The following is a 13,748-nucleotide window of genomic DNA, read 5'->3' on the forward strand; positions in this document are numbered from 1 at the left end:
CGGGCTTTGTTGCTCCATGGCATGTGGGATCTTCCCAGACCAGAGCTCGAACCCGTGTACCCTGCAAAGGCAGGTGGATTCTCAACCACTGCGCCACCAGGGAAGTCCCAGTATTTACTTTCTTAACTTTCATATGTAACGTCAGCAGTGTTAATTATTTTTTATTATGTTGTACATTACATCTTTAGTACTTATTTATCCTATAACTGAAAGTTTGCACCTGTGACTACCTTCTTAAGAGAATTTGAAGTAGGTCATATAAGGTACAGATTAGATACATTTTAAAAGCAGAAGATGAGAATAGAAAAGTAATTCTGCCAACTCTAAATGCCGGTGCATTGAGCCCACGCTGGGCTCCTGGTCAGATGAGATGGAGCTGCAGGCGGGCCTGCCTTCTTCATTCTCACCTGGTGATCCCATCTGAGTGACTCTTTTTTGGTTCTGTGTGTGCGTGTTTTCATATATATGGAGATAATATATGTTCATTAAGTGCATCCATAAGTCTTCTATTAATTGCTATTTAGATTACCATTTGAAACACTGTATCATATTTAACCATCCTGTAATTTTGTAATCTAAAGCGTTTTTTCCTGCATGTTTTTGAAAAAACAAGAACTTTGGGTTTTTAATACATGTGTATATATTTTAGGGCTGAAAGACTTGAAAGTTGAAGATGACATCTCATTGAAGGTGGTACCTATTTTACCTGCCCTTAATTGTGCCCTGCTGGAAGCAAAGAAATCATTTTCTGAAAAAGGAATCTGTCCAAACACATTAGTAAAGCATAATCTCCAAGAACTGTACAAGGTGGACAAAAGTCCTTCATTGACTGCTGCTTCTCAGGATGGAATTAAAGAGACTGCATTCTTTGGCAAAGTGTCCAGTGGTTTTGACTTGACTCCTCCAGCTGAAAAGTGCCCTTTACAGTCTTTAACTCAGTTGAGATCTTATTCTTCAAATCCTAATGGGTACATTTTGGAAGTATCTACTGCACTAGACTTATTGGCAGACTGTCCTCAGTCTCCATGTATTTCAGATGGAATTTGTGACGCTGGATTTTCTTTAGTTATGACTCCAAATGCTGAATTTCACGACTCAGCGACAGAAGTAAGAAAAGAAACAGAAACACAAAAGAATTCTGAAGAGATGTTTAAAGCAAGGCAGGGAGCTCTGGTCCCATTAAGTCCCGCATCAAATCTGAGAGTTCAGCGTAAGAGAAAAGCAGGCACGCTGCCCGTGGTACAGAGTAAAAGGGTGAAGTTGTGCCATCCCTTTCCCAGAAGAACTCGTGGTGGAGCAAAGAAGCGTCCAGACTCTCGCACAACTCTCAAGTTCCGTCAGAAAAGAGAAAACGGTAAGCATGGTCTGTATGGATTTTCAGATGAGCAATTAGTAATAACTGTTGTGTGTTAACCCTGTTCCTGTGTGACCATCCTGGACTGTAGCTTGACAGTGTCCGTTAGCTCTCTCCAGGTGATCTGTGTGCATGCTAAAGTTGGAGAAGCGCTAATCTAGATAACATGAAAATCAAGAAATAGGACAAAAGCCCACCCACCAAAAGCTTGTATTTCACTTGTAAAACTGCTCAAATCATCACTCAGTTATTTACTTACCTGTCTAAGAAGTACGGTATTTCAGATGGAATTTATTGATGCTGGATTTTCTTTAGTTATGACTCCAGGTGCTGAATTTCACGACTCAGCGGCAGAAGTAAGAAAAGAAACAGAAACACAAAAGAATTCTGAAGAGATGTTTAAAGCAAGGCAGGGAGCTCTGGTCCCATTAAGTCCCGCATCAAATCTGAGAGTTCAGCGTAAGAGAAAAGCAGGCACGCTGCCCGTGGTACAGAGTAAAAGGGTGAAGTTGTGCCGTCCCTTTCCCAGAAGAACTCGTGGTGGAGCAAAGAAGCGTCCAGACTCTCGCACAACTCTCAAGTTCCGTCAGAAAAGAGAAAACGGTAAGCATGGTCTGTATGGATTTTCAGATGAGCAATTAGTAATAACTGTTGTGTGTTAACCCTGTTCCTGTGTGACCATCCTGGACTGTAGCTTGACAGTGTCCGTTAGCTCTCTCCAGGTGATCTGTGTGCATGCTAAAGTTGGAGAAGCGCTAATCTAGATAACATGAAAATCAAGAAATAGGACAAAAGCCCACCCACCAAAAGCTTGTATTTCACTTGTAAAACTGCTCAGATCATCACTCAGTTATTTACTTACCTGTCCAAGAAATAAGGTATTTCAGATGGAATTTGTGATGCTGGATTTTCTTTAGTTATGACTCCAGGTGCTGAATTTCACAACTCAGCGGCAGAAGTAAGAAAAGAAACAGAAACACAAAAGAATTCTGAAGAGATGTTTAAAACAAGGCAGGGAACTCTGGTCCCATTAAGTCCCGCATCAAATCTGAGAGTTCAGCGTAAGAGAAAAGCAGGCACGCTGCCCGTGGTACAGAGTAAAAGGGTGAAGTTGTGCCGTCCCTTTCCCAGAAGAACTCGTGGTGGAGCAAAGAAGCGTCCAGACTCTCGCACAGCTCTCAAGTTCCGTCAGAAAAGAGAAGACGGTAAGCATGGTCTGTATGGATTTTCAGCTGAGCAATTAGTAATAACTGTTGTGTGTTAACCCTGTTCCTGTGTGACCATCCTGGACTGTAGCTTGACAGTGTCCGTTAGCTCTCTCCAGGTGATCTGTGTGCATGCTAAAGTTGGAGAAGCGCTAATCTAGATAACATGAAAATCAAGAAATAGGACAAAAGCCCACCCACCAAAAGCTTGTATTTCACTTGTAAAACTGCTCAAATCATCACTCAGTTATTTACTTACCTGTCCAAGAAATAAGGTATTTCAGATGGAATTTGTGATGCTGGATTTTCTTTAGTTATGACTCCAGGTGCTGAATTTCACGACTCAGCGGCAGAAGTAAGAAAAGAAACAGAAACACAAAAGAATTCTGAAGAGATGTTTAAAACAAGGCAGGGAACTCTGGTCCCATTAAGTCCCGCATCAAATCTGAGAGTTCAGCGTAAGAGAAAAGCAGGCACGCTGCCCGTGGTACAGAGTAAAAGGGTGAAGTTGTGCCGTCCCTTTCCCAGAAGAACTCGTGGTGGAGCAAAGAAGCGTCCAGACTCTCGCACAACTCTCAAGTTCCGTCAGAAAAGAGAAAACGGTAAGCATGGTCTGTATGGATTTTCAGATGAGCAATTAGTAATAACTGTTGTGTGTTAACCCTGTTCCTGTGTGACCATCCTGGACTGTAGCTTGACAGTGTCCGTTAGCTCTCTCCAGGTGATCTGTGTGCATGCTAAAGTTGGAGAAGCGCTAATCTAGATGACATGAAAATCAAGAAATAGGACAAAAGCCCACCCACCAAAAGCTTGTATTTCACTTGTAAAACTGCTCAAATCATCACTCAGTTATTTACTTACCTGTCTAAGAAATAAGGTCATTCAGTTTCTGAACTGTCCTCGGACAAATTCGAGTGGAAGAAGAGGATCTGCTAAAATCAGGCACACTAAGAACAGATGGCAAAAACTGATAAGTGATAGCCTGAACGTGTTTAAAGAGGGGGGAAAGTGCCTGGACTCTCCCAGAACTAGAGCATCCTGGGGCAGAATTTCTAATCCTTTGTGTGTTTTAAAAGTGGTCGTCTGGATCCTACTACAGACCTACTGAAACAAGGTCCAGTGGCCTCGAGACATATATATTGAAACAGTTCCTCAAGTGGTTTTGTTGCCCCCTGAAAACTGAGGGAGAATCAGCGTCCAGAGCCATTTAATGTTAGTCAAATGCACTTCAGTGAACAGAGCACGACAAATAACACAATTTTGGCTTAGAGTCATCTCAGATTATGTGTGGTGTATTTTGTTTAAAACTAGGGAACTTATGCTCTATGACCCCTTAGCGAAGAGGTGAGCAGACTTGGGCCAAAGGGTCCCTCAGGCATTACCTGTTGTCTCTGTACTTCACTGTGCTGGCACAGGTGGGCGGCTGTGACTGAGGTCTGGCCCTTCACAGAAAAAATTTGCCAACCCTATCTATAGTATTTTGAATTTTAAAATTCTGATGCCTAAAGAAGAAACACTGGAGGTGTGTGGATCCCCAGGATCCTAGATAATTAAGATTTTACCCTGTGGTTTAACAAGTAGTTATTTCTGGCCAATTATAGTTTGAGAAATTGTGTGTGTGTGTGTGTGTGTGTGTGTGTTTAGGAGGGTGGTAGAAAGAACGGCAGTATGAAGCAGCAACTCACACTCTACATTTCCTCACAAATTCCAGGCCAACCATATTGGGTTTCTCTCTATATGAACCATTTTAAAGGTATTAAATAAATTACCTATAATTCAACATATATGTTGTCACTGTTTCTCAAGTGTGCTAATTTCATCCACTATAAGAAATATGTTTTAGGGATGTCCCTGGCAGTACAGTGGTTACAACTCCACACTTCCAGTGCACAGGGCACGGGTTTGATCCCTGGTCAGGGAACTAAGACACAACATGCCACAGAGTGTGGCCAAAAAATGAACAACAACAACGATGTGATTAAACCAGCCAAGATGACTAAATATAATACCACAAAAGCTCAAAAAAAAATAGAAAAGAAATACATTGTATATTGTAGTCCATTACACACAAATTCATACATTACTGAAACAGAAATTTCAGGAAGCATTTACCCTAACTATGTGTAATACAATCTGATATCTTCTGTTTCATTTAACAAAGAATTCTGGTTGCAGCCCATTAAGTTTATTTTATAATACACCCATGGGTTATTGCATGCAGCTTGAGAAACATGTCACTGAGTGATGCAAATAAGCAGGGCAGTCCGTGCAGGGTCACCTGTTTCGTGTTTCTCCTTTTCCTCGCAGGACCTAGGTTGTGAGAGATGTTCCCCTCCCGCCCGTGCAGATGTTACGCTTCCCCTAGTCTTGATCATCTCATCTTATTTTCTTTCTCTTCTTAATTTAGTCTTAACAGTTTTCCTGCTTGACTTATATTTTGCCTTTTTTTATGCTAAAAATTTTAGAAATTGTAACCAGTATAAAATCAGAAGTCTTACTCTAAAAACAAAACTGCTGCTTTATTGCCTTTGATAGTTTAGTAGGGAAGAAAATAATTAGACCCAGGGAAATGTACAACATTAAGAGAGTCTAAAAGCTTTTTTAAAAAACCGTTTATTTTTCTAACCTTCAAAAGAATAAAATGAAACTGGTCTCTTTTCTACATTTCACTAATAACCATCACATTCTGAAACTGTTTAATATATTTTCTGTTCTCAATCAATTAGAAATAGTATTTCCCATATAACGTGATTTTAAAATATTTGCAAACATTCACACGTGTGATTATTTTATATAGTCAATGGGGAAAACGTTTTCACAGGGAACATTTATTAACATTTTTTTTTAACTCTTAAAGGATTGAAACACTTTCTGCGTGTGATACAAGCAGGTTGTTAATAGTTTTTTCTCCTCATGTGCCCCCACCTTTAGTTCTTTCCTTCCTTCCCTGCGAGAAGTAAAGCTGAGCATTTTGTAAGAGAAATGAGCAATTATAATAGATTTATAGGAAGTTAAATCAGAAGAGGACTTTCTTCAATGTACCTTCCTCTGTCTTCTCTTAAGAGATGATTTTTCAGGCAGCGTTAAAGCTTTGATATTTAGGTGTAGTGAAGGAAAATATGTAAGATGGCTCTTTGTGAACCTACAGTCTCTTCTCTACAGTGTGATCATGGTTTTAACCATATGGCTTTATGGGAGCTGTGTCGCTTTTGTGTAAATTGAATTATCCGTCACCCTGTGCTGTGAACTAGCATGTTCAGCCTTACCTGCCACATCAGTCAGCAAAGATTATGGAATCTTTTTTAAAAATTAAGTCATGCCTTGTTTCTATAAAGTTATTACTCTGATATTTTTCTCCTAATCCTAATTAGGGATATAGACCAACACTTAGCAAGTTCAAAAATCTTTTAATGAAATACCCCAAATTTTATATTTTATTCCCCATTATTAAAGTTTCCCCCCAAAACAAATCAAAGGAAACTATGCTGATAAATATGTGCGCCCCCTACCCCTTAGAAAACGGTGTCTTTTCTGCATAAGGTGCTGAAGTGCTGACTGCACAGTTTGTACAGACAACCAAATTGGATTGGAAAAACCAAGAAGCTCCTATTTCTAAAGCTGTTCCAGGGTCAACGAATGCTAAAAGGGCAAGGAAACGAGAGACATCTCCAGTCAAAACTGTTCCAAGGGCTGAGCCACCTGTGAAGAATTCTCCACAAAAACAGAGGGAAAATATAGTAAAAGGCAATCAGAATCCCAGAATCAGAAAGCAGCCACAACCTGGTAAGAAGTCCTCTTCCTGTAAATTTCAGCACCGTAATACAGACTAATCGAGATTATAAAGTAGTATATTGAAACAGTATAAGATCAGTTGAAATCTGTCACGTTCTTGTGGTCTTCTTTAGTTCAGACACTGACAGGACAAGTAACTTGGTTTCCCATTGTGAATAAATAAGAAAGTGCCAAGATTCATACCTTCACTAAATAGACCCTACTTTTCATTCTGCAGAAAGCCTGAACATGAACTGTTTAGCAGAGTTAAAGTATAAATGGCCTTTTTTAATGACTAAATTCACAAGCAAGTAGCATCTGGCAGTATTTTTCTGGACCATAATCAGTTATAGAAGATATTATAAGTTTGTCCAGAGGGAACTGTAAAGACATGGTTCAAAGCAGTCAGTAATCTCGAATCCTGTATTTCACTTGTATTTTTTCTTGTTTTTTTTCGGTACGTGGGCCTCTCACTGCTGTGGCTTCTCCCGTTGCGGAGCACAGGCTCCAGACGCGCAGGCTCAGCAGCCGTGGCTCACGGGCCCAGCCGCTCCGCGGCATGTGGGATCTTCCCGGACCGGGGCACGAACCCGTGTCCCCTGCATCGGCAGGCGGACTCTCAGCCACTGCACCACCAGGGAAGCCCCTGCATTTGGTTTCAAAAGGCATTAAATTAATTTTAAAAGCAGCTTTACTTTTCTACTTCTACTTGTGCGGAAGTGAATAACCAAGTCTCCTTCTGTGAGCCAGCAGCTGACTGCTGGTTCCGTGTTCCACCTGCTGGAACCTCCTCGTTGCTGGCACGTTCCCTCATCACCGCGGACCTCACTTTTCTCCCAGCTCCATGTCCCTCTTCATACCCGTCTCTCTGAGTAGAGTGCAGCTCCACCAAGCTGCAAAATCTATACATTTTACAGTATCTTCGGTATTGAGTCCTACTGTGTTGTATGTGTGGTGGTGTTTTTTGTTTAGAAAAACCTTCATTTCCTCATATCTCTGTATTTCCATCAGTTTTCTGTCTAATCTCATGATTCTACTTTCTCTCATCTACCTTTAGGTTTTTTAAAAGCCTCAAATTTAGTGGAATTCAGGGAAAGACTCTTGTTTTGTTGGGGTGATGGTATTATGGATGAGCTTGGTTTTTTCTTTCCTCATTGTTTAAAAAAATTTTTTCGGCCACACCTTGCAGCATGTGGGATCTCGGTTCCCTGACCAGGGATCGAACCCACACTGCCTGCATTGGAAGCGCAGAGTCTTGACCACTGGACCACAGGGAAGTCACTTTCCTCAGTTTCGTTAATGTTGTTTATGGCTGAAGATTTTTCTGAAAGCTCCTCAGTCATATCACCGTACAGCCTGTAGAGAGTCATACCCAACACAGCCTCTCTGCTTGTCTCCCCAGGCAGTTACGAGGTGGTCTTACCCACGGGTGCACATTTCTCTCCTGCCGTTTCCCAATGCGTGCCTTCCCTGCCAGGCACATGGTGCCACCCACACGAACCACGCCTGTTGTCACTCCTGTGCAGTCCCCTCTGCTCAGCTAAGTCCACCCGGAGTCATTTCCTGATGCTCTGATCTGCACTCATTTCTCCTTTTTTTTCCATTTCTTTTTTGGGTTTTTGAGAACGTTAAAGAGTTAATTCATACTATTTTCCAATCATCTGGTGTGTCTTGGTCCTGTCTTTCCAATTAGTTTGTAAACAGGATGAGTATAGATACATACATAATGCATTGTATTCCCAGCCTTGTCATTAGAATTCCTTGTGCTGAATTGGCTTCTATATACTTGTAGGCTAATCGATTAGTGGGAGGAGGTGTGCAACTGGGCATTGGCAGAAAAGTGAGCCCAGAAAATGAAAAGTTTCCAGAATGGGTATTCAGAAATAGGGCGATTTGTATTGCAAGTGTCTGTATATATTGTGCAGCCACATTCCAAGTTAAAATTTTAAGATTACCACCTTTTAAATAATGTGTTAATTTTTTCTTTTATTTCTTAATCACCCATGCTAATCCACTTCATTTCTTTTACTTGAAATATCAGAGTTTAAGAAGGCTCAATCATTTTGTTACTGAAACTAATGGTTTTCTGTCCTTTTTAAAGTTTTCAATATAGTTTTTATTTACTGAACTCTTTAATTTTTTATAATTTATTTGGCATCATTTTATCTGTATTTCTTAAAAGAGATAGATGATCAGTATTGTATTTTTAATTAATTGAAAACCTCTAACAAGTCAGTTATTAAATGATTTACCTGAAATGACACATATGAAAATGAACCCTTTTTCTTGACTCAATACAGTGTTCTCTATATTCGACCTTCCTCATAGTGATACTCAGTGTAAGAACCATAGTATTTAAGGATAGAATGAACTTAGTGTCAGTAAACACATCAGATCCTAAAATCAATGTGTTTCCAGTACACCCGGAGGGTTCACGAGACAGCCCTCTTTGGGCCACTTTCTCGTACCTCACCCCGTTGGGCTTTGATATTTTAAATAAAAACTGGGCAGTGGTTGATTAATTTTACCCTCCTCACCATACACACGCTCTTGTCATTCTGTTTGATGACCTCATAGGCCAGAGTTTTCTCTGTAAATGTACTGTCATTGGGCTTTGCAGACAGGTTAGTAATTTATTTCAGACCTGCTACTGCTAATTATAAAGAGGAGCACAGTTGGCTTTTCTGTCCATCCAGCCACCTGCTACAGGGACTCACTGCCCAGTATTGTTGAGAACTTTGTCCTTCACGATAATCACATTTTAAAAGGCTGAATCAAAGTCCTGAGAAGGCAAGTAAACCACCTGAGAATGTTAGTTTTCTGACCGAATGCCAGTGGGTAGATTTGAGTACCTGCTGTAAGGAGAATTATCAGTAGATGAGGAGATTTGCTTTTTTGCAGATAGAATAGAGAGGAAATGTTTTTAATGCAGAAACTGAAGTTTTAAAACTTGAAATTAATTGGCGATTCTGAATATTCTTACTTTTCTCATTTTTTATTTGTATCGTAACGTATTATAATTAAACATCAGTACGGTTAAAAATCATCTCTATTTTGAACTTAGGTGGTTCCTCTAATAACTTGCCAAGGGAAATGATTTCTAAGAAAGTACATTAACCTTCTATAATATACACTTTAAACTTAGAAATTCTTAGATTCTCACGAGATTGTAAGCTCTCTGAGGGCAGGAGTCTTGTTTTCTTGTTTTTGTTTTTTTCTCTTTGTATATTTCTTTAGCTGAGTAGTATGCCTTGTGTGTAGGTCAGTACATGCAGGTTTTTTTTGTTTGTTTGTTTTTGTTTTTTTGCGGTACGCGGGCCTCTCACTGTTGTGGCCTCTTCCGTTGCGGAGCACAGGCTCCGGACGCGCAGGCTCAGTGGCCACGGCTCACGGGCCCAGCCGCTGCGTGGCATGTGGGATCTTCCTGGACCGGGGCACGAACCCGTATGCCCTGCATCGGCAGGCAGACTCTTAACCACTGCGCCACCAGGGAAGCCTGAGTACATGCAGTTTTGAAGGGTGATTTCTTTTTAAATTAATATGCACATTCCTTAAGACTTGTTCCTTGGTAAATACATTATAATACATCAGGAAGTTGGACAAGACCTCACTCTGGTAATAAAAATTTAACATACAATTTATGCAACATATCAAGAGGTTTTTCTTGAATATGTTGACTTAACTGTTGGTTTTCACTGAACCATAGGAATATGACAAAGAATTAATTCTATGGAAATCAAGTGTTATGTGTCTTTTTTTCTTTTATGCTGAAGCCAAAGGAGAAACTTCTTCACAGCTTCAATCAGAAATTTCAGATGGTCGAGAAGATGTTATTAGCATAAGTACAGCTCAACCAGAAAATATCACAGTGGCTCCAGAAGACCCACCTGAAAACTCCATTGTCAACTGTGACTCCCAGGCCCTAAATATGTTGGCTGATCTTGCATTAAGCGCTGCTACCTCTACCACACCATCCTCTGAGCCCAGAAACTTGCCCTGCTCCTCTGAATTGCCACAGAACGATGTTTTGCTTTCTAAAGAACATTCTTTGCGTGGTACATCAGACCATGAATATCATAGAAGAGTTAAAAGTCAAAAAGGTGGACCGTCATCCAAGCCCTCCTCTGATAAGAGTAATCTGACATCAGACCCCACGGTCAGCCAGGAGGAAGAAAGCTTGGTTGCCGGCATTCAGGCCCCTGCAGAAGCCCAGTCAGCACTGCCCGAGGAAACCCTAGAAAGTTCCGACGCAAGCCAAAGCTCTGTCGTTGCTGTGGAGCGTTCCTATGCCCTGCTCCTTGCAGAACATTCAAAGAAGCATCTACAGCAGAGAGGGGCCCCAGGCCCTGCGTTTGCCAAGAATGGCACAAAAGGCCCTGAAGCGGGAACCCCAGTGGGGAAAGTGATGCCATTTCGGCATCAGCAGGTCACCTCCCCACTGCAGCAGCTTTCCGAGGCCCCAGCGCTCAGGCGCAGGAGCGGGGTGCTGCCCTCCAGCCTGCAGGACTTCTGCCGCTCTCGTGCCGTATTCAGCTGTGACGGCTCCTTTAAGGTCACTTTCGTATGGGAAGCAGATTACGTGTTCAGCTTAGACGGCAAGTAAGTATACCAACAACCCCCTGGAGAAGACTGTAGTCAGAGCACTACACGGGTGAGTGGGAGTGACCCTGGATGAAAACGGATGAACTTTTCTGTTGAGATAAATGTAGCGAGAAGGGATACTTGTGCTAAACTCTGGGGAGGGAGAAGGAAGTGTGTAAGATCCAGTAACTTGGGAATAATACCAAGCAGATTCACTGTAATCATTTGTTATATCAACTTCATTTTTATTTTACTCATTGTTTCATGTTCATGTAATTTTTAAAATAAAAATGAACACAAAAACTAAGGTTAATAATTAAGGCACTTACTTATAAGATAATCAACTAAAATAGTCATTTTCAATGATTTTGGTTTCTTCTTTCTTTAAAATCTCAGGCCTTGGAATACTGATTTACCAGATACCATGGAAGAAGTGAAGCTTTTACTTCATATGTGGGTAGCTCTGTTTTATAGCAATCAAAACAAAGTCATACAATCATCCCGAAAAGTAGTAGAACACAGCAACCCAGCAAAATACGTGTGCATAAATAGCACGTTAGAATCGTTTGAATTCAGTGAAATTGAAGAGTCCTCCGGTGTGGAAAGGTGCTCCGTAGACCCTCTGTTGGAGACTAATGAGGCTCCCAGAGGTCCTACTGCCAAAGTGTCCTTCCCAATCACTGACCCCCTGCTTCCTTTCATGAAACCACCGCCTGTGAGAGGCTTGGAGCTTTGGGTGCAGAATGAACGGAAAGAAATGTTTGCAACAGCAGGTCATCCAGAGACCCCAGAAAGCCAGAATTTCATCTATTCCTGTAATAATGAGGTAGGTCAAGCTGAATACTGTAAATGCTGGTGTTATTTTTGAAGAAATATTTTTTGTACGTAAAATCACATTCATAACAAGGCATTGGTTTCTTTTAGGAAAGTGGATTCTCTAGCTATGTAAAGGATTAGAATGCCAGAAACTTAGTTTACAAAGTCTGGATTGTCTGCAGGTGGAGCTTATCTACCATCCTGATTGAAGAAACAAAAGGAGGAAAAAAATCGTAGGCCTCAGATGATCTGGGAGCCAACCATAATTATGTAGCTTTTCAGTTGTATGATTTGGGGCAAATTACTTGTTCTCTGAGCTTATTATCTTTTAAAAGAGGTGAATAATACTTATTCTGTTTACCTATAATAGTGTTTATGGATCAAATGCAGTAATAATAAATATAAAAAATCTTTGATAAACCTTAAAGGAAACTAAAATTGAATATATTAAAGAATATTTTTAAAAACAAATCCTGAGGGCTTCCCTGGTGGCGCATTGGTTGAGAGTCCGCCTGCCGATGCAGGGGACACGGGTTCGTGCCCCGGTCTGGGAAGATCCCACATGCCGCGGAGCGGCTGGGCCCGTGAGCCGTGGCCGCTGAGGCTGCGCGTCCGGAGCCTGTGCTCCGCAACGGGAGAGGCCACAACAACGACAGGCCCGCGTACCACCAAAACAGAAAACAAATCCTGAGACAGTAAATAAAATGCCAGACCTCTCATAGTCTGCAGATAACTGTTTGTAAATATGAAAAATACACTTTGTTTCATTTCACTGTTCTCAACTGATAGGACGGATAATCGAATTTTTTTTTTTTTTTTTGCGGTACGCGGGCCTCTCACTGTTGTGGCCTCTTCCTTTGTGGAGCACAGGCTCCAGATGCGCGGGTTCAGCGGCCACGGCTCACGGGCCCAGCCGCTCCGTGGCATGTGGGATCTTCCCGTACTGGGGCACGAACCTGTATTCCCTGCATCGGCAGGCAGGCTCTTAACCACTGCGCCACCAGAGAAGCCTGATAATCGAATTTTAATTGGAGCAAATTAAAAAGTTGTATCAAGGTTCTAAGTAAATGGATTGACAAAATACCTGCCTTTTTAAGCTTTCAGAGCAGATTTATTACAGAATAATTTTACATGGGTTTGGGCACCTTCAGTGCCTGTGTTAACATTGAGTTTCTGTACCTGGGCTTCCGTGGGGATTTGCAGGTCCAGGGGTGAGCCTCAGAGGGTCTGTGAGTGTCTGCAGATGCTCATCTTCATCAGAATGAAGACTGGCGGAACGCTGTGGGCCAGAGACTGGTCTGAGCCCTTCACTCGCATTAGCTCAGTTAATTCTCACACGGCCGGGTGAGGTAAGGACCGTGCCACCCATCTTATAGGTGAGAAGACTGAGGATGGAGAAGTACAGAATGGCCTGGAGGCACATAGTAAATTGTCCGGCCAAGACTCAGATCTGGACACTCTAGCTGTTTCTCAGTGTCTAATTCTGTGGATGTATTTATGTATATATATGCACATATGTGTGTGTTTATATGTGTACACATAAAATATATGTTACGTGTGTATGCGTTCTTTTTCTGAGGATGGGGTTCATAAATTTCATCTTATTCTCAAAGAGATACATAAAATCACTACCTTAGAATAAGAAAGTATTTATGTTTAGTCAGGCAGATTTTAATTATTACATATATATTTATACACACACTAGTTTCTTATAAAGTATTTTCGGTCGTGGTAATATATATTAACTTACTTTAGTAATGTCCAATTAGGAATGATTTTCTTGCAAACATGAAAGAGTATTAAGTAGAAAGTAGAATGTTAAAATTAACGATTCCTAACACTTTCTATAGCATATACTTAGAAATATGTTTCCGTCATCTTCTTGAATACTGTACCCATACTTTAAAGGTGCACACACCTTTAAATCCTGTACCACTCCCTATTCTAGGGCAAACTAGGATTATCAAAGTTTTCATTTCACTAAGAGCACAGGCATGGTGAGATTCACGACTATGGCCCAA

At 41.2% G+C, this 13,748-nt stretch overlaps 1 protein-coding gene across 1 annotated transcript; it reads left to right on the forward strand.

Moving 5' to 3' along the window:
* Nucleotides 1-2,878: 2,878 nt before the first annotated feature.
* LOC149743794 (protein TASOR 2-like) lies at nucleotides 2,879-11,100 on the forward strand. The gene is made up of 3 exons (XM_089906150.1): nucleotides 2,879-3,161; nucleotides 6,178-6,342; nucleotides 10,104-11,100. Exons 1-3 carry the CDS (start codon nucleotides 2,954-2,956, stop codon nucleotides 10,931-10,933), a joined length of 1,203 nt encoding a protein of 400 aa, XP_089762276.1. The 5' UTR covers nucleotides 2,879-2,953; the 3' UTR covers nucleotides 10,934-11,100.
* Nucleotides 11,101-13,748: the final 2,648 nt, after the last annotated feature.

Source organism: Delphinapterus leucas, unplaced genomic scaffold, assembly GCF_059928025.1.
Source record: "Delphinapterus leucas isolate spDelLeu-1000000601 "Yukka" unplaced genomic scaffold, BTC_Dleu_Yukka2 spDelLeu_asBTCV2_sq80, whole genome shotgun sequence".
Lineage (NCBI taxonomy): Eukaryota > Metazoa > Chordata > Mammalia > Artiodactyla > Monodontidae > Delphinapterus > Delphinapterus leucas.